Source organism: Podarcis bocagei (assembly GCF_964188305.1).
Source record: "Podarcis bocagei genome assembly, chromosome: 13".
Lineage (NCBI taxonomy): Eukaryota > Metazoa > Chordata > Lepidosauria > Squamata > Lacertidae > Podarcis > Podarcis bocagei.
Window position 1 is genome coordinate 19,448,255 of NC_138138.1, and position 21,192 is coordinate 19,469,446.

The window sequence follows — 21,192 nt, forward strand, 5'->3', positions numbered from 1 at the left end:
AAAAAGAAAAAATACATATGCACAAAACTATGCAGTGAAAACCAGATTAAAGTGGTATGTGAAACCCCTAATTACTTGACTACAGAGTGGGGAACCTGTTGCCCTCTCGCAGTTGTTGGACTCCAGTTCCCACCAGCCCCTGCCAGCATGGCAATAGCTCAGCATGATGGGTGTTATAGTCTAGCAACCTTTGGAGGGGGGTACAGCTTACCATTCCCAGCTCCATCCCAGTGCTGACTCAAAAGGACAAGAAGTGTAACGCTGCTCAGCAGAAAGATGGAAGACAATCTTGCATGTTCTCTCTAATGATGGAGCTGTGTCAAAAGTTAATATAAGAGCAGATGCAGAAGAAGGGTGCCAGGGTGTGTTTTTTGGAGTGGGGGACGGACGGACAATGTCCATTATGCATATGGTCACCGGCCCCCAAGATTCTCTGTTCAGAGTCTCCAAGAAAACTGAGCATCTATATAAGCAAATAAGCAAAACTAAGTAAACTAAGCTTGGTGGCCTGAGTGTTGAACGTGGCTTGATTTAGAATTTCCCCTTCATTTCTTCTCCATGTTTTTATTATATTTATTTATTTGATGCATTTATACTTCACCTATTTCCTGCAGCATCCAAACCAATCCCTTTCCAGTATCCTGATCACTCACCTTCTGTGGGGCTGCAATATTCCAGGGAACTCAGCATGCTCTCCAGGGTATCGCCCTGAAGGACAGAATAGAGAAGGTTCACAGGCTGTTTATTCCTCTTTCCCTGTCCTCCTCCCACTGGCATCTCCCCTACAGGCTGCTCTGCTTCTTCTTTCCACTTCCCCATCCCATGACTGCAGGGACTGGGACAGGAAGGAAAGTAGAAGCACTGACCTGAGAAGGGGAAGAACTGTCTCCGCACAGTCCCGTGCTCCCAGACAGGGTAGGCGAAACATCACCGACTGCTGCCCCCTGGGCAGAGTCATTCAGATCTACAAGATTACAAACAGAGGAGATTCTCGGTCTGATCCTTGGCTCCTCCTCGCATCTTTCGCCTAGTGATCCCCATCGGAAGCCCTCTGTTCTGTCCGATCTACCTACTTGGGGCGTGCAGGATTTCAAACACCTTGTGGGGGTCTTCGGAGTCTGTGCTGTTATCCTGAAACATGCGGATCCCCTCCTTCCGGTTCAGGGCTGAGCGGAAGTTCCTTTTCCACTCGGAGGGTGTCCGTTGGTCAATGCCTGGGCGATGGCGGCCTCTGGCAATGGCCCAGTCCTGGAAAGAAAGCAGTTAGGTAGGGAGATTTCATAGGGACGCGGGTGGCGCTGTGGGTTAAACCACAGAGCCTAGGACTTGTCGATCAGAAGATCGGCGGTTCGAATCCCGCAACGGGTGAGCTCTCATCGCTCGGTCCCTGCTCCTGCCAACCTAGCAGTTCGAAAGCATGCCTGTGCAAGTAGATAAATAGGTACTGCTCCAGCAAGGAGGTAAACGGCGTTTCTGTGCGCTGCTCTGGTTTGCCAGAAGCGGCTTAGTCATGCTGGCCACATGACCTGGAAGCTGTAAGCCGGCTCCCTCGGCCAGTAAAGCGAGATGAGCGCCGCAACCCCAGAGTGGGCCACGACTGGACCTAATGGTCAGGGGTCCCTTTACCTTTACAGATGTTTCATACCCCCACACAGCAGACTTCTAAGCCCAGCTATAGCACCCTGCTCACCCATAAAGACAGTCTTTCTGAAAGGCTCACAGTCAACCCTTTCCCTCCTTCAACCCTTGTATCATCTTGACAGATGGATTTAGGTCAGCTGCCCCCAGGACTCTCCGACCTGCCACAAAACTGGAGGTCCTTCCAGATTTTACTGCACATTCTGAGTGATTTGTGCTCACGATGCGGCCCAAGGAAGTCACACTGCTTCGTTTCCAATCAGTGGTTATCCCGTAATTGCCTGCTGAAATCCCGTAACCTTTTACACCACAAATTATTATTATTATTTATTGAATTTATATACCCGGGGGTATAAAGGCGCTTCACAGAATAAAATCAAGATATAAAACCACAAAATACCTAATAAAAATAAAAACAACAATAGCCCCCCCCATTTTATTTTATTTTATTTTTTAAATCAGATCAACCAAAGGTCTGGTTAAAATTGAATGTTTTTGCTTGGTGCCTAAAGGTGTATAATGAAGGCGCTAGGCGAATTCCCTGGGGAGAGCATTCCACAGAGGGGGAGCCACTGCAGAGAAGGCCCCGTTCTCGTGTTGCCACCCTCCAGACCTTTCAGGGAGGGGGCACACGAAGGAGGGCCACAGAAGATGATCTCAGGGTCTGGGTAGGTTCATATGGAAAGAGGCGGTCCTTGAGGCATTGCAGTCCTGAGCCATTTAAGGCTTTATAGGTCAAAAGCAGCACTTTGAATTGGGCCCAGAAACTTCCATATTTTTCTCTCCATAGGACGCACTTTTTCCCTCTTAAAAACTAAGGGGGTAAGTCTGTGTGTCCTATGGAGCAAATGCAGGGGGGAGGCAGGCAGGAAAAGCCCCCAAGAGCCGCACACAAGCTTCGCGCGGCTCTCGCGGGCTTTTCCCCAGGAGGGACAAGGGACTGACGCTGCCAGTCAGTCCCTTCTCCCTCGTAGAAAAGCCCGCAGGAGCCGTGCGCTCCTTAAAGGGTGTGTGGCTCCTGTGGGCTTTTGCGGGAGGTGGGGGAATTGCCATAGCTGGGAGAGGTTGCACAAGGCTAAAGAGGAAGCCAAGGCAGTGAGCGGGATGGATCGCGCTTGCTGCCTTGGCTTCTTTAGCCACGCTTCTTTAGCCGTGCTGGAGAGGTTTAGCTCCCGGCTGGAGAGGTTCCGCGGCTATGGCAGAAGCCATCCCGCTTGCTGTCTTGGCTTCTTTGCTCTTTGGGGCTGGGGGGAAGCCCGGACTTCCCCCACAGCCCCGAGAAGCTCTGGGAGAAGCGGACAGGCTGCGTGCAGCCTGTCCGCTGCTCTTTGGGGCTGGGGAGGGAAATAATATTTTTTTTCTTTATTTCCCCCTCTAAAAACTAAGTGCGTCTTGTGGTACGGTGCATCCTATAGAGCGAAAAATACGGTAATTGGTAGCCAGTGCAGTCAGACCAGGATCAGTGTAATATGCTCAAACCGTCTTGCTCCGGTGAGCAACCTGAATTCTGCACTAGCTGAAGTTTCTGAACCATCCTCAGAGGCGCCCTCCCCAAATATTTTGAAAGTAAATCTTGGGAGGGAAGCGAATGCCGCGTGGGATCCAATATCCTATCTCTGTTTGTGGATGGTGCAAGGCAGAGGGGAAGCCAACGCAAGATCATTGGGGAAGGAAGGGCAGAGACCTTCTTGACACCAAGCTAGCATCTGCTGCTTCGTTCAGTAAATAATAATACAGTGGTACCTCGGGTTAAGAACTTAATTCGTTCTGGAGGTCCGTTCTTAACCTGAAACTGTTCTAAACCTGAGGTACCACTTTAGCTAATGGGGCCTCCTGCTGCTGCCATGTGATTTCTGTTCTCATCCTGAGGTAAAGTTCTTAACCTGAGGTACAATTTCTGGGTTAGCGGAATCTGTAACCTGAAGCATCTGTAACACAAGGTACCACTGTTGTAATAATTTGTTTTGCTCTCCCTTGAACCCCATTCATCCCGCCCACCTCCCACAGCTATTCCAGAACGTTACAGTTAAAACACGAAGGAAACCTCTTCCCCAGCTTTCCCCAACTTGACGCCCTGAAGACATTTTGAACTACAACTCCCAGCAGCCCAACCAGCATGGCTTGGGATGATGGGAGTTGTAGTTCAAAACAGCTGAAGGGCATCAGGTTGAGGAAGGCTGCCTGCCAGGGCAGTGGGATGCGATGTGGGACACACACCAAAGGAAACACTCCAAGATTACCTCAAAAAGCTGGAAATCCTCGTCGCAAATATTCTGCCGTGAGCCATGTTTCCACGGCACTCGGAACAGGGTCCGTTCTGGGTTCAGCCATGACAGCCCCGGGTACCGCCGGGCGTCCAACTGTTCCATTAGCCAGGGCACGATGAGAGGTCTTTGAGAACCCATGGGGGAAACTGTGGGAGCAGGAGAGTAAAGGGGAGGATGTCACAATGAAATCTGATGGGGGGAGAGAAGGGAGTGGCAGGATAATGAGTCACTGCAACACAGCTGCAAGGGTGTAGGGAGAGAAAAGCTGTGTGTGTGTGTGTGTGTGTGTGTGTGAGAGAGAGAGAGAGAGAGAGAGAGAGAGAGAGAGAGAGAGAGAGATATTTTGTTTGTGTGCTTTAGCACAGGACCCCAGACTCTAGTTTGCAGACAACCATGAGCTTCATTCAGGTGGTGGTACCTGCAAAAACACAATTAAAAACCATACAGCCCCTAGGACTGCATACGACTTGCTACAACAGGCAGAAAAATCATTAAGTGGTCCGCCAAGTCCCTCAGCAATGTTCAAGCGGTCGGGTGGGGAGTTTGGGGACGCAGGTGGTGCTGTGGGTTAAACCACAGAGCCTAGGGCTTGCCGATCAGAAGGTCGGTGGTTCGAATCCCCGCGACGGGGTGAGCTCCCGTTGCTCGGTCCCTGCTCCTGCCAACCTAGCAGTTCGAAGGCACCTCAAAGTGCAAGTAGATAAATAGGTACCGCTCCGGTGGGAAGGTAAACGGCGTTTCCGTGTGCTGCTCTGGTTTGCCAGAAGCGGCTTAGTCATGCTGGCCACATGACCCGGAAGCTGTACGCCGGCTCCCTCGGCCAATAAAGCAAGATGAGCGCTGCAACCCCAGAGTCGGCCACGACTGGACCTAATGGTCAGGGGTCCCTTTACCTTTATCTTAAAGCTTGTCCTTGATGGAGAGCGTTAAGTATGGCTGACAGCGATTGTATGTGTGTTTGAGAGAGACGGAGAATGTTACTCTGATCCTTGATCTTTTTAGAGGCCTTTTCAAAGTGCTTCCGATCTTCAGGAACACAAAGAGCCCCTTGCTGGATCAGGCCAGAAACAAACCCAGCAATGCCGCCTCCCAGGAGTCCGGGGCTGGATTAAGCTCAAAGATCCCTTCATTGCAGGGGTTGGGCTAGATGACCCTCGTGGTCTCAAGTCTACAAATTCCATGATTTTATAAGCAAGAAGAAAGGAAGACCGCAAAAGCCCCACGCAACGGGCCTGTTTGCATGGTTTGGCTGTAACCCAATAATATAGCAACTAGAGGCCGGTCCCACCGAAACCGGCGTTGCTGAATTCCGTGCAGTCATGCATTTACTTCCAAGTAAACGCGCCTCAACGGGGCTTGAGCTGCAGTTGTGGGATCCCTGCGAAACGGGGTTTGCGGCTTGGCCAGCTTGAAAAGTCTCCCGCTTGGGATCTGGAATGCGGAAGTCCAGGAAGGATCTCCTTTCGGAGTGCGGGGGAGGGAGCCCCTCGTTGCCCCCCGCAACCAAGCACCCACCTGTCAGGATCGCTTTTGTTCCGAGACCCCCGTCCAGACTAGTTCTTCCTCTCCGGCGAGCCGCAAAACGCAGCCTCTTCGCCCTTCTCCGCGGCGCCACGTGATTGCGAAAGTAGCTTTCGGTTTTCAGTCCCGAGAGCCATTTTCGCCTGATTCCCCTCCTCCCTCGGCGGCGCGCAGAAAAGAGGGGATTTTCTTGTGGGGTTCCTGCGTTTTCGATTCGTTCGTTTCAAAAGAGAGAAAACGCCTTCAGGTGCAGGATAGGTTTTAATAGGAGATGATATATTAATTGCAGTCTATCCCTCCAGGCTCACACGTGTGTGACAAGTTGTGCAGAGTTCCAAAGTCCTACCCCTGACAGCAAAATTAAAAGCACAGGAATTAGGTTTTTGATCAAGTCCAGAAGTAATCTGGCTTCCTCCTCCTCCTCACCCCACTTCAGAAAGACTCAGGCAACAACTTCAAAAAATCTCTACAAAACACAAAATCTGTATTCCAACACAGTACTGAGCCCATAACCTTTGTGGGATGGGTTTTAATGGGCAGGAGAGGATATATTAATTGCAATATATCCCTCCAACCCATTAAAACCCATCCTGCTTCAGGAATTGAGATGGTTTTGGTTGTCAGTATGTTCTCCCCCCTCTTTTTGTACATGGTGACAATTCCAAAGCTATGGATGTGTTCCTCTGCTGCATTGGGTGTGGGGGGGCATTATTTATCAGAAATAGAGCTCCCAGAGCAGCTTGCAAATATCTGTGATTTACCTCTCTCAACGTATGAGAATATTCCTGGTGAAAGAGTATCACTGGTTGGAGAACATCTGTATATACAGGTGTCCAACCACCTTCATCTAAAAGGAAAGGTTTGAGACAGATGATACTTACAAGACTTCCTTCAAACCAGAAGGCAACTTATTTTGTTTATTTATTTAAATTATTTTTATTTCACCTTTCAGCCAGAAAAGGCTCCCAGTGACTAACCACTAAAAAAAGGACAGCCCCTGTCCTTGAGCTTATAATTTTTAAAAGTCTTGACACAAAAGGAAAATGGATTGGGAGAGAGGAGGAAATAAGCAAACTCGGGTTCATGTTCTTTCTGTTACAAGTGGTTTTAATGACCACCTTCTGGTTTGTATGTGTGTACATATGTGTCTATGTCTATGCATTTTGCATTAGGTGCTTGCTTTACTACAATTTGTGTGAATTACTAGAGGTTTTATTCTTCTGGTCTCTAACTATTTAGTCTCTGAGTAGGAGGACAGCTGCACAGGGGAACAATCACCTTGGACACCACTTGGTGGAAAGGTAAGATACATATCTCACAGAACAAATCCACCATATCTCTAGTTGACACACGGCTAAATTACTATACATGGACCAATACCTTGCCACGTAGTACATAGCTTGTCATATTCCATCCTGCAGCTGCTGAAATACATTTCTGGAGGAACTTCAAATGGAAATTCCAGGATGAAACTGCAAAATTACAACTCCAGCTTCTCAATAAGTTGAATAATTTTGATCTGAATACAGACAACGGTTTCTTGTTCCACTGAATTTACTCAGCAGTGCTGATGTTTTAACACCAATTCCTGTTTTGAAATGTCGTGTTCGTTTTGCATACATTTAAGCTCTGAATTATCAATGGCAATACTCTTTATTGACATTTGTAAAGTAGTTTATGACATGAGAGTTTTGTTGAGGCTTTAAGGATCTGCAAGACTTGGGTTGATTTTTGCAATAATATATTTAACCTAAAGAGCAAGCACTGAGGTTTATTAAATCAACAGAGGACAGATTATTGAAGTGATCTCATCTGGAATACTGCCTTCAATTCTGAGTGCAACACTTTAAGGTTGTAGACAACTTAAGAAAATATGTTCGGAAGCACACAACACACACTTAGGAAAGGGTGAATAAAAACTGGGTACATTTGGTCTGGAGCAGAGAATGGCTGTCACATAGAATAAGTCAAACCTGTACTCTGCCGACCCAGAGTTGGGAGCACTTACTCTAATGGGCTTAAATTACAGGAGGGTAGATTTTGGCTGACCCTTTGGGGAAACTGATTGTGCACATCATAGGTCGAGTCTGCTATGTTCAGCAAGGTTCCTCTTTACAGACATTCCTCGCCCACACCCACAGGGCAGTGGGAGATGCAACAGCAGGGGCAGGGGCAGGGGTGCACCCCAAATCTCTCCCTCAATGTGATTGTGCGGAAGACACTAAGGGGGAAAGGTTTCAGACTCTTAGGAAAGAACATGGGAAGCTGCCTTGTACCAAAGTCAGATCATCAGTCCATCTAGCTTAGTATGGTTGATACTAACAGGGAGTAGCTTCTCCAGGATTTAAGACAGGGCTCTCTCCCAACCTCACAGGGACCTTCTGTATGTATATCAAGCAGCTGCTCTACCATTGAGCCACAGCTCTCCTCAAACTTTTAAATGTTGGAGGGTATGTAGACACATTTGCACTCTGCACAAAGCAATAAGAGCGAGAACTGTTCAGTTTTCTGGGAACCTTAACTTCCATGAGATCTCTTTAATTCTGTGGATTCTTCTTCCCTGTTGTTTTGCCATGCTCTGTCATTCTAATGAAATTAGAATTTCCTCCTTCAAGTCTGCTGACAATACACGAAAGTGCCCAGCTGGGTCATTGTGCTGACAGAGCAGGAAGCTGTTTGCCCTTGCTCCACTCTGTGCCTTGTTTTCAGAGAAAGGCAAAAATTTGTTCTTTTAAAATGGACGGTGGTGGGAGGGGACAGTTTGAATAGCCAGAAGAAGGGCCACAATTTGCTTTGTGAGATTTCACAGTAAAGCAGAAAGCTGGCACCAGAAACCAGAAGCAGTTTTGATCCAGTGACCTCTGGGTTGGGAGAATAACACAGTTGCACTGTCCCACTCTTGGCAGAGTAGTAGTTCAGCTTCTTTCTTGATGGAGCTGTTGCCCTGGGCACTCCCGGGGCACAAGCAATGACCCAGAGAAGCAGGCTGCTGTCAACAGCACAGTCGCTAGTATTATGGTATTTGTTTTCAGAGCAGAAAACCCTGTTGTTGTTTTTGTCCTGTTGTCAGGGGTAGGTGGGCTGAGCAGCCCTTGATTCTAAGAGGGCAGGAATCTCTTATGGGAAGCGGAATCCTTTACTCTTCCCCACCTTTTGCCTAAGAAACAAACAAAAACAAACAGAGCCAGTGTGGTGTAAAGTGTCAATCTAGGCCAGGGTTTGAGAGACTGGGGTTCAAATCCCTGCTCAGCCATGACCTTGGGCCAATCACAGGACTCAGCATAGCCAACTTTGCAGGGTTTTTGTGAGGATTAGATTGAGAAAGGGAGAAAACATGTGTGCTACTTTGAGCTCCTTAGAGGAAAGTTGGTATATAAATGTAAGAGAATAAATAAATTAATTACAAAGAACACTAAGCTTGTATGAACAGAAGCAAAATACCCATCCTACTAATAAATAAGTTTTTGGCTGGATAGCAGATAAGCATTTTATGGAGATGTGTTTCAGAGGAAATATATTTTTATCCCACTAGAGCCAAAAGATTGTGGGTACGCCCACATTACACACACACTCTGTGTGTGTGTGTGTGTGTGTGTGTGTGCGCGTGTGTATGTCTTGAAAACAGTTCAAAATTGGAACTGAGAACAGAGGGAACTGCTTCTGTAAAACACATAAAGGAGAGGAAGTAGTAGCCATAGGAGAAGACGTCCCCAAACACCCACCCTTGAAATTTCAGCAGCAGATACAACCTACGCATTTCCAAGCTTTTCTCTACTGTCATGAGGTCTAGAAACTTTGCCTTAAATGAAAAGTTACATTCTTTGTTTTCTGATACCTGTTGAAGGTGCAAAGACTAAACACAGTGCTGAGTGAATAGCCATTACGATGGGGAACACATGTAGGGATCTAAGCATATTACTTTTAGGGGCAGGTAAAACCACACTAGCCAAATCCCTTCCTGCCGTACAGCTGTTAAAAACCCAGAAACACACCTTAAGGCTACAGTGATATCATGCACACTTATTTGAGAGTAAACAACATTTAAGCCACTGAATCTATTGCAGTAGATAGCATGTGAGACTAGAACTGTGAAGGCCCAGGTACAAATCTCTGTTTAGCAATGAAGCTCACTGGGTGATCCTGGGCCATGCACTGTATCTTGGCGTAACCTACACCATAGGTTTGTTTTGTGAGTATATGGTGGCAATAACCATGTGTATTGCCTTGAACTCCTTAAGAGGGGATGGAATACAGTGGTACCTCAGGTTAAGAACTTAATTTGTTCCGGAGGTCCGTTCTTAACCTGAAATTGTTCTTAACCTGGGGCACACTTTCGCTAATGGGGCCTCCTGCTGCAGCCACGCTGCCGGAGCACGATTTCTGTTCTCATCCTGAAGCAAAGTTCTTAACTCGAGGTACTATTTCTGGGTTAGCAGAGTCTGCAACCTGAAGCGTATGTAACCTGAAGCGTATGTAACCCAAGGTACCACTGTATAAATGTAAATGTAAGGAATAATAGTATAACACACACAGGACTGTATTGTACGACTGGGAAACCTAGGTCTGTTTGGAGACTGGGGATGGAAGAAGCACAAAATGATTTGACATAGCAGATGCCTTCCTTCTCCAGGAAATACTTCTATTATTTGTTTTTATATGTAAAAACAGTATGTTGTTGCTAAAGATGTTTCACAACCACAAATATTTCTTTTGACGTTACCAAGATGTAACACCAGAGGGTGCTAATGTCCAACATTTGCTGATGGCATCATATGTTTTGTATTATTGATTGTAAATTGTTGGGTGGTTTAATTTCTTTAAGCAAAAAAACCCAAGATGGATCCAGTACACAACCAACTGGCTAGAGAATCTTCCTAACAGTCTTTTTCCATTTGTGATTCCAGGCGTCTATGCTTTCATGACAAGAGGCACTGAAGTGGATTTGGAAACACTTGCACAGTAAAACTAAACTGGAACTCAGGGTCAACCTAGTTATAGCTTGGCTCCAGATCTGTGCTTCTAAGTGCAAGTTTTACTGAACACAAATTGTTACTGTAGGGTCCCAAATTCAGACCCTAATGAGGAAACCTAACATAGAAGGCTTGTTTCAAGCCTAATAATGGTGTGTGATGTAGTCATTTACAGGGGAGGAGGCATAGATGGGAAGAGGTTAATAATCTCCATGTACTGAGATTCCTGGAATATGCCCCCTACTTACCATAATTAGAGTGGTTTTTTTTCTTTTCTTTTGGAGCAAACCTTCTACTGAAGTCTTGTTTTCTGCAGTAGGTGAAGACAGCCAGTTCAATTCACGGTTGCTCACATGAGTGTTTACAGCCCTAAATGACTTAGACCACATATATCTGGAAGACTGCTTCCCTAAAGAACCTCTTCAGTGCTAAGATTGGCAGATGGGGCCCTCTTGGTAGTTCCACTGCCCTAGGACTTTTGGGGGGGTGGGGTGGGTAACCCAGAAGATGGTTCTGCTTCAGTTGCTAAGTTGTAAAATTCCTTCCCTACAGAGGTACATTTGGCACATTTATGAATAGCTTTCCTCATATGCTAAAGAACTGCCTCTTAACTCTGACCTTTGACAGCTGAGATATATTGATAGGACCCTCCTCTTATTTCTCTGATGTGAACTGTCTTAACTGATTTTAATATGGTTTTATTATATTATTGTAAACCCACTCTGGAACCCTTATGGTGAAGAATCCCCTATGAGGAAAGTTGGCAGCATTTGGGGCTTTATAGTTCATAGAAATTTATGAATTGATGCATGGCATGGAAAAAGCAGGTGGAGAAAAAACTTTTTCTTCCTCTCTCATAATACTCGAACTCACGGACATCCAAGGAGGCTGAACGTTGGAAGATTCGTGACGGATAAAAGAAAGTACTTCTTCATGCAGCAAATACCGTATTTTTTGCTCTATAAGACTCACTTTTTCCCTCCTAAAAAGTAAAGGGAAATGTGTGTGCGTCTTATGGAGCGAATGCAGGCTGCGCAGCTATCCCAGAAGCCAGAACAGCAAGAGGGATTGCTGCTTTCACTGCGCAGCAATCCCTCTTGCTGTTCTGGCTTCTGAGATTCAAAATATTTTTTTTTCTTGTTTTCCTCCTCCAAAAACTTGTGGTCTGGTGCGTCTTATAGAGCAAAAAATACGGCAATTAAATGATGCAGCTTGCTCCCACAGCAGGCAGTGATGGCTACCAACTTGGATGGCTTTAAAAGAGGGCTAGACAAACTCATGGAGGAAAAGGCTCTCAATAAATAGCTTCCTGTAGCACCTTAAAGACCAACTAAGTTAGTTCTTGGTATAAGCTTTCATGTGCATGCACACTTCTTCACACATACACACGAAAGCTTATACCAAGAACTAACTTAGTTGGTCTTTAAGGTGCTACAGGAAGGATTTTTTTTTTATTTTGACTATGGCAGACCAACACGGCTACCTATCTGTAAATAAATAGCTGTTAGTCATGATGGCTCTGCTCTGCCTCCAAGGTCAGTGGCAGTATTCCTCTGAACAGCAGTTGCTGGAAACCACTGGAGGGGAGTGTATTCTGGTGCTTGGGTCCGACTCACTGGTTTCCCACAGGCAGTGAGAACAGGATGCTGGACTAGATGGGTCATTGGCCTGATTCCGCAGGACTCTTCTTATGTTCTTAAGAGTGAGTAAGAGGAAATGGAATAAATAAATAAATACACCCCTTCTTGCTTAGATAAGCCATTGGCCCGATTATTTCGTTGCTATTGGATTGGTAGCTCTGGTCTCAGTAGTTTAGCCAATGATTTCCCCTGCACTTTCTTGTACATCTTTTGTACATTTTTAATTATATTGTAATTTTATGTTTTGTTGTTTTTAGTTGCCTCGGACACCTAGTGTAGATAGACCTTTAAACACATTAATAATTAAACTACGTGGAGCAGTAATGCTTTCAAGAGATATTGATAGGACAGGAAAAGGGGAGATAAAAGATTTGCAAACTCCATATATTGGAACACTGGTGACAGACAGAAAGTTCAACACTAAATTAAAAACAAATTGCAAAAGACATCCCAACTGTATTGAAAAGACACGATTCATTTAATATTAGAGAATTGTAGAACTAGAGGTTCACTTTTCTGGGCTTGTCCTGCCCGCTTTTCTTGCTCTGTGGTTCCTCCTTCCCCAGCAAAACTATGATCCCACAAGAAAGAAGGGGCAGTCTGGGTGGTAGAAGGTGGGCTGCAACTCGCTCTTTTCTTTAATAACTTACTTACAACTGGTTTTCCCGCAATGGAACTCACCCCTCTGGCCAATGTTGGGGTGGTGCCTAGCCCCTTCTACCCACCCTGTCTTCCAGGGTGCTTGCCCACAAAGGAATATGCCCTCACTAATTCATTGCAATGCAAAATTACATCAGGTGATTGTCAGGTGGCTATGCTCACCTACCTATCAAAGTTTGCCCCTAGGTGTCGGGGGGGGGGGATATATTTGCCAAGCAGGGAAAGCAGCATATCTCTGCCAGCCCCATACCTGATGTTGGGCCATAGGCTCCTCACCTCTGATCTAAAAGGATTTCAGGAGTGTGAAAGCCCTCAGGCTCAGACTATGGAGAGTCACAGCAGACAACACAGGGGCCCACTGACGACAACATCGACATCAGCATCATCATCATTTTATTTATACCCAGCCACTCTGGGCGGCTTATAACATAACTAAAAACATAATAAAAACATCAAGCCTTAAAAACCTCCCTATACAGGGTTGCCTTCAGATGTCTTCTAAAGGTTGTATGGTTACTTATTTCCTTGACATCTGATGGGAGGGCATTCCACAGGAAAGGAGCCACTACCAAGAAGGTCCTCTGCCTGATTCCCCGTAACTTCACTTCTCGCAGGGAGGGAACCACCAGAAGACGCTTGGAGCTGGACCTCAAGTGTCTGGGCTGAATGATGGGAGTGGAGACGCTCCTTCAGGTATCTTTCTTCTTTGGCGATCACTCGTAGCCAAGTAAGATTGTCTTCCATAAACATAGTGTAATGTGCGTTGGTCAGCGTGCACTGATCTACACACATAAAACCAATTCACGCACAGGCGTCTTCCGTCTTGTCAATTCAAGAATACTGGGCTGAGGACATGTGCCAGCCTTGAGAAATACAGGCTGCACTGGCAACATTTCTTGCGTTTCCAGAAAGCTGCACAACAGGCAGGCATTCAACAGGTGCAGACTTTCCTATTGCTTACTTGTTAACGTTTTGGCATTTTGTACCCCCCTGGTCAGCGCATTCCCAGGGCAACTTACTGAGCAAGTCCAGAATAGAATGACCTAGTCAAACATAGCCTTTCTTCTCTTCTCTTCTCTCTCCCCTGCTTTTAAAAGCCCTGGGCAGACAGCAGCAACTCAAGACGACAGGAGGCCATTTCAACAGGTATAGCATGTCCCGCAAAGTAACACCTGCTGGAAATTCATCTCCGACCTTCTTCTTCAGGGGAGGAAAGTGAGAAAGGTAGAGATCGATGTCGTGAAGGCCGCCAGGGAAAAGAGGCGCGGTGGTGGTGGTAGGAAGCAGAGAGCAGACCATTATTTCAAAAACGTTGCCACCACAGAGAAACAAACGCCCGACTCCGCCTGAGGGTGTGTTTGGCCGTATTTCACCTTTTACAGCCTAGCGCCCTAGGCATGTTTTACTCGGGAGTAAACCCGCACTGCGCACATTGGGCGGCGGCGGAGGGTCGGGACGACCACAGACCCGACGACCTTTTGACAGGCGCTACATCCTATAGGCCATTTCTCCTCAGGAGCCATGAGTCCCGCGCAGCTTACTAGGCGGCGGGGAAGAGGAAGAAGATACGACTCAATAAAGTCCTGACGACATGGAATTAAGATTTAATTCTCCAAAGAGCCCGGCTGTGGTGGGGAACCATAAGGAGATGGGGGGGGGGGAGACACCGCCGTCATCCCCGCCGCCGCCGCCACCCCCACATAAGCTCCTGACAGACATTAGCCTCCTTTTCGGGTTATTCCTCCCTCTCGCGACTCGCCGCCCGCCCGCCTTTTTTTGTGTGTGTTCGTTTAGTCTGGCCGTTGCTTCAGGCCACGCACGCACGCGCCGAAACCCCGCGCGCCATTCCCTCGCCGCCCCCACGGTTGGCTGGTGCGCGCGCGCGGGCGCGTCGAGGGCGGAGGCGCGTGAGGGAGCGACTGACTGGGCTGGCTGGCCGCGCCCCTCCCCTCAGTCGTTTCCAGCCGTTGCCGAGGCGGCTTCTTTTCCTTCCTCTCTCTCTTTCCCTCACGCCCTCTTCCTCCTCCCGCTCGCGTTACAAGCCTCGCCACGGGCGCAGATTTCCAGGCAGCCGGGGCCAACTCCCACCGCCGCCTTCCGCGGGGGTCTGTCTCTCTCCCTTCACCCCTATTTTTTTCCCCTCTTGGTTCCCTCCCTTCCTCACACGCGCAGGCATTTCTCTCCCCTCCCTCCACACACACACACGCTTTCCTCCTCCTCCTCGCCTCGGCCGCCATGAACCCCAGCTGTGCCCGCTGCGGCAAGATCGTGTACCCGACCGAGAAGGTGAACTGCCTCGACAAGGTGGGTGCTGCTGCCGGGTGAGGAGAGGGCGGCGGCGGCGGCGACCGTTGAGCGGGCGGGGCTGCGAATCAGCGGAGGGGCTGAGGGCAAACTGAACTGGGGGTGCGGGTTTCCTCCCCCCCACTTGCGTTTGTGGGGCGGGCTTGGGGGGTTGAAATCAGGCTCTTGGGGCGTGTCTCAAGCTGAGCTGGGGAAGGGGAGAGCAGGAGCAGTGGGGAAACAGGGAGGGTGGTGGGTGAGGCGGAAGAGGGGAAACGACCCCAGCAAAAAAGAGGGGGGGATCTAGGGGTGTGGTGGGTCGCGGGGAGCCTGTAGGTGTGTGTCAGGGAGTGTAGAGGTCTCTTGGGGAAGACGGTCGAGTGGGCAGCCCCCGAAGTGAGGAATTGGTGGGAGGGGAGAGTCTATGGTCTTGGGGGGGGCGGGAGGAGGGTGCAAGGCACAAAAGGAAGGGGGGAGGTTTATGAATGGCTAGAGCGGAGGGGGGGGTCAGAGGGGTTGGGAATGGGAGACTAAGGGGCTGAATAAAAAGGGAGAAGGGAGGGGAGAGTTGCTATTTGGCGGGTGGGGGGTTGGTGATTGGAGTGTAGGCCAAAGGGCATGGCAGATAAGCAGAGAGCCTGGAGGAAAGGGGTGTGTGTGTATACAGTTTATGTATGTAATACACGCTCACTCACTCACACGCACACACCCAACCCAGAAAGGTGGCAATAACAGGTTGTTCACTGAAAGGAACGAGTGCAGGGATTTTTCCCTGGCTTAGGCATCAGATCCCCTTCTCTTCCCTCCCCACCCATCCCGAGAATGAGTTTCTTGGCTGGTGAATTGGAGGAGGTTTTCTGTGGATGCCCAGAGGGTGCTAGTAATGACAAGGAGGCAACTTTGAAAGGTGTTGAGGAGGATATAAAAGGTATTAGAGTGGTGTATTGCCTGCAAGGTGTGATGAGGAGCAACCAGGTTTTAGCAGCTGCTAGAATTCAAATGTTTTATGCCATGGGGTGCACAGTAGTAATGGATTGCAGCTTTGCAGGGAGACAGTATGGGGAATGTTTAAGGAGGACTGTGATCTGTGGCAGCAGATTCCCTGCCTCCCGCCCCTGGGTTCCTGGTCGTAGACAAAGCTTGAAATAACTTGAGGAATGCAGAGATTTGGTCAGATATGGTGGTTAAGATATAGTTTCAGTAGTAGATAGGTAGCCGTGTTGGTCTGCCATAGTCAAAATAAAAAAATTCCTTCCAGTAGCACCTTAAAGACCAACTAAGTTAGTTCTTGGTATAAGCTTTCGTGTGCATGCACACTTCTTCAGATACGATATAGTTTGGGATTGATTAGGTTAAGGTTACCCAACATCCCTGTTTCCCCGGGGGGCAGTCTCCAGATTTACATGCAAAATCCATTGAAGTTGAAAAGTACCCCCGGATTCATTGAGAAAAATCTGGTAACCTTAGATTAGGTATGTGTATGAGAGAGAGAGTGTGTGTACACAAGAGAGCAAGTAAGTAGTCTCACTCCTAGTCTTGGTAGGTTTGACAGCTCCCATTTCCTAAAACAATGGAATAAGACTGGATATTTAGATACCAGTAGATAGCTTGAATCACAAGTCTGCCTTTTGAGAAAGAATCTGGCTTTAGGGGACACATATGGGAAAAGGCAAAGAGCATGTGCTGTCATCACAGCAAATCACCAAAGGATATGCATTCTTAGATCATTCATCTGGCACTCTCTTAGATTGCTTTTCTCCCTATCAGTAGTGACTGTTAGTACTCCCCAAGCCCTCTCCCTCAAATGCTACAGTCTTCCCCTTTAGCTGAAGGGTGTGAGCATTGAGGTTACCTAAACAAATCTGCAGTCTATCTTTCCCCTTGTTTCCCTTTTTCCTTATTTGATGGTGAATTAGATTGGGAAATAACTAAGCTATAGCTTATAGCATTTCTACCAAGTCTTCTGTCCAAGAAGAGGTGGTTGTGTGACAATATTGGAGAAAAGCACCTTCTCAATTTCTCCATTAAAAAAAAAACTATGGAACAACTGAATGTGGTGTTGGAGGTATTCCAGTTATTCCAGTTTTGACTGCTAAGGTTAAAAGACAGGAATTTCTGAGCTGTTCTCAGCTGCTTGTGTGAACCCCATTTTAAGAAGCAGTGTAAGTGCCACATCACCTCAACTATTTTTTCTGTAATGTTCTCAAACTAGTTTCTGATAAAGCCAGTAACAAAGAGAACTTCCAGTGCTTTTTATTTTCCACAGTTACAAACACAGCTGGGTGTCTCAACAGACAAAATGAAAAGGGACTAACAAGCTATCATCTGCTTTACATTTAGATTCTGTTCCCTTGCCTCCTCCCTCCAGATGGATTGTTCAGCAGTGTTTCAGAGTTTAAAAACTTAGAATTGGTTTTATAGATTTATTTAAAGGGAAGACTTACTCCTTTTTGCTGCTGCTGTTTGTGTTGGTTTAAGTTTTTAAACCTTTTATGCCATATTCCAAGACTGAAGAGAGATCAGATTTAGTTTTGCAAATGATTGTCAATACCAGAATAATTAGTAGTTCTTAATAAGTGTAATTGGTCTTAGTTACACTAATTATTTCTCCAACAAAAAATTGTAAGACTTAGAAAAATGTGTCTGAAAAATGCAAATATCTCAATCACATCACTCCAAATTCAAGAAATTCAACTTCCTCCCCCCATTCCTTGTTCCCAGTCTAAAGTAAACTTAGCTGTGTAACTGCATCCATTTTCTCTTCAGAGTGGTAGGTAGGGGCAAAACTAGGCTTTATTTCAGCCAGGTCAAAGACCCAGTTTGGTACACACACAGGCTGGGAGCCTCAATGGTGTCCCTCTTGAGCCTTCATCCCGGCAAAAAAATGTGACTAGCCAGCCCGCCCGCCCTGTAGTTACAGCTCTGTGGTAGGCATACCCCACCATCACTTTGCAGTAGTCTGTCAGTATATCTTTTCATACACTTTAAACTAGATTCATTTAAATCCTAATCTGGTTTGGATATTTAAAGCAAAAGGGGCATGTGGATGAAGGAAACTTGAATTCTCACAAAAGTGCACCACTTACCGGTACTTCCTTATAGCCTCTGAACCCAGGTGCTTTTTGCCAAGCCATGTTCTCTGGTATCAGACCTTAAAGGGTGTGTGTGTCAGGATAGTCAGTTACATGCAGAAGAGGGTTTATATCACCTGTGTTCCTTTCTTCTCTGTTTAAAGAAAAAATCACATCCACCCCCTGCTTTATCAAGGATTGCTACAGGCATAGGTTGAAAGAAATAAGCCTGCTGACTGTCCTATTCAAATGTTTTTTTTAAAAAAACTAGATTAATACAAAATTCAGATGGGGTGATGCAAAATTCCTACAGTCTTAAACATGGATGTTTTGAGAAGAAGGGTTTGTTTTTAAAAGGGAGAGAAGGAATCAGAAGTCCTGGGTTATAGGCACTGTGCTATGTGCGTCTTGTACCGGTAATATTTCCACAAGCTATAGCTACTGATTAGATATTTGTGTTCTGAGGTGGTAGAGGAGTGTCTCTTAATCCAACTGTGTGTTGCTGAGGTTCCTGCTGAGTTTCCTGGTGTGAACAATAGAAAGCAAAAAACCCCTTTTATTGAATGCAGCGAAGGGGTATAATTTGACATGCAGAATAGTCGCTGGTCTAGTTTTCATTCAGAGCCAAGTTGTACTAGTGCTTGCTGATAATAATAATTGAGCCAGTGTTTCAGAGAAGAATGTTTATGGGGAAATAAGAGGAGGAAAGAAACTGTCCCACCTTCACAAAAGAAGAGATTTTATCCCCCCACATACATCACTGCCCACTGTTCGGTAGTGTTTATCTCATAGTGGGGATTTGCATGGCTTTCACAAAATGCTGATAGAACTGGTGTGGAATTGAGCCTGAACACGTAAGTTCAGAACTGCTGTTTTAGATCGCTGTGCTTCAGCAAATGCAGAAACTGGCACACTGGCTCCCTTGGTCAGTATCAGAACTCAAGGCATACATCCGTGTGTTCTAATTTCAAAGCAGTAGGTCATAGGAGTTGCATTTCATATGAGATGAGTGTCAGGCTGCCATTAAGGAGACCATAGCTGTCAACTTTTCCTTTTTCTTGCAAGGAATCCTATTCAGAATAAGGGAATTTCCCTTAAAAAAAAGGGGAAAGTTGCCAGCTATGTAAGGAGACAGCATTTCTGAAGAGTTAAGGTTAACTTCCATATAACCATATATGGATCCAAATGGCAGGTGATGTTGAAATGTAGATTTGTCTTAAGTTTACTGGTTTTCCTTGGTGTGCAGATCGCTGTCATATCAACTTTCCAGATATTGTCTCAAGTAGCTTCAACTTACAATACTGGTATTCCACACAAGTATTCTGTGATCTTGGTGACTTAATTTTGGGTATAATTTCCAAGTTTCAAAAAGGTGAGGGTGAGAGGAACATTTTAATGCTGACTAGCTATATTTCTTCAAGCATTTGCTTCCTCTGTGACTGTGGGTGGTGGTTGAATGTTAAACTTTATATGCAGACAGAAGCTGTTGAGGATTTAAAGCATCTCTGTTAAGCTGAAGTAAATTGTGAGCATGGCCTCACAATACACTAGTTTCAGTTTTCCATTTTATGTTTAAGGTAAAGTTTAAGCCACATGGCTATTACCCAGGGATAAGCTTGTACGTGGTTGCAAACTATGAGTGCATACTTGACAGAATGCTAATGCTGAAGGCTGAGTAGATTTTTGTCTTGGGGCAGTATTGGAGTTGCATGCTCCTTGGTTATGTGCTTGAAATGCAGTTTTTAGGCAGCCTGAAGTCTGCATACATACTGAAGGTGGAAATGCTGTGGTTTAGAAAAGTTATTTAAGGCTCTCTGCAACCCTGCATCCTTTTGGTAATGAAAGACTTGTTATTGCCCAAAGTCTGAATTGTTGCAATAGACTACAAAAAAAATGGGTATAGCTGATTTTGTCAAATCTTAAACTACGGTATTTACTTATACTAAAAAGTCTACTAGTCTGGGGTACAAAACTTGCCAGACATTCCAGGAATGCAGTGACCCTTGCTCTCTATTGCTAATGCAGTTTTAAATATGTGTAAACATAAATGAGTCTGAAAATCTTAAGGTTTCATATATGTGCATTAGAAACTGCTAGAGGTTACATAACAGGAAGGGTTTAATAACAAGTTTTGCCTGTTAGCAACCAGAGGGGCCTGTTGAGCACAATACAGAAATTCATTTCTGCAAGAGGAATTGGCCATCAGCCATAGGTGAAGGTGCAAATCTATTGCCCTGGGCGATCAAAGTGAGACAGGCTTGCTTTGCTCGAATACTGAGTCATCTTATGCTAGGTTGTGGGCATGTTTAAGTATTGGGTGTGGCACTCTCTCGTTCACCGTATTTTCAATATAATGCAGCCACCACTAAATGTTGGTTTTACAAGACTAGCAAACCTAGCTGTAGATCTTGGTCATTAAATAGAATTCTGGCATTTGCTTATTATAATATTTCTTTTAAAATTTGAAATTTTTGCACATGAAGGAAGTACAGGTCAGCTGGTAGAACCTGTGGACAGAGCAACTTAACTAGGTACAATCACATCATAAAATATAAACTTCACTTTGCATGGTATCTGATAGTTTCTACAGAAGTTTGTTCAAGTCAAGTTTTTTTAGCTCTTACAGATGAAAAGTAAAGCCAAAAAGGAGTCCCTGTGAGGTATTTGATAGTGTGTTGGTTTAGAAGCCCCATCTTTTACATACCCATGGATATATCTCTATTTTTCATGCTGCTAAGAAGGGGGCATAGCGAGGCATTATTGCCCAAACTTCTTGCTCTCCACCTTTAGAAATATGTTCCAACCTTTTTCTTCTTAATATTCCAGTCTGGGTTTTTTAAGATAATTTTATTTCTGAACCATTGACTTTTCTGCATGATCACAAACATTCACAAAATATGTTTTGGAAGGATATTGTAAAATACTTGTGATCTTGTACATTTTCTCAGAGCATGTGAACTTTTGAAAATAATTACATCCCTTTCATCATTTAGGTGATGTGCCACTCCTGAACATGTGCATTATTTCCCACAATAGTCCACATATTCCCTTCCCCTAAGCTGTTAGTGCTGAATAACTTTCAGAACTGTCCAGACTGGTTTGCAGAATTTAGAATGTGTTTAAGATAAAACAAGTGACTTTC

General features: G+C 45.8%; 2 protein-coding genes across 2 annotated transcripts in view; one reads left to right on the forward strand and one right to left on the reverse strand.

The window, feature by feature from the left end:
• IRF3 (interferon regulatory factor 3) overlaps positions 1–5,722 on the reverse strand; it is a 12,481-nt gene extending 6,759 nt beyond the window's left edge. Inside the window, 6 exon segments of the mRNA XM_081165714.1 lie at positions 654–708; positions 867–964; positions 1,074–1,248; positions 3,879–4,051; positions 5,421–5,502; positions 5,504–5,722. Of these exon segments, the coding sequence (XP_081021840.1) occupies positions 654–708; positions 867–964; positions 1,074–1,248; positions 3,879–4,051; positions 5,421–5,502; positions 5,504–5,563 (643 nt within the window). The 5' untranslated portion in view covers positions 5,564–5,722.
• An 8,909-nt stretch (positions 5,723–14,631) lies between these two features.
• The window catches only part of LASP1 (LIM and SH3 protein 1), a 49,093-nt gene continuing 42,532 nt past the window's right edge, over positions 14,632–21,192 (forward strand). Inside the window, exon 1 of the mRNA XM_081168292.1 lies at positions 14,632–15,000. Within this exon, the coding sequence (XP_081024418.1) occupies positions 14,932–15,000 (69 nt within the window). The 5' untranslated portion in view covers positions 14,632–14,931. The remainder of the gene's footprint in view (positions 15,001–21,192) is intronic.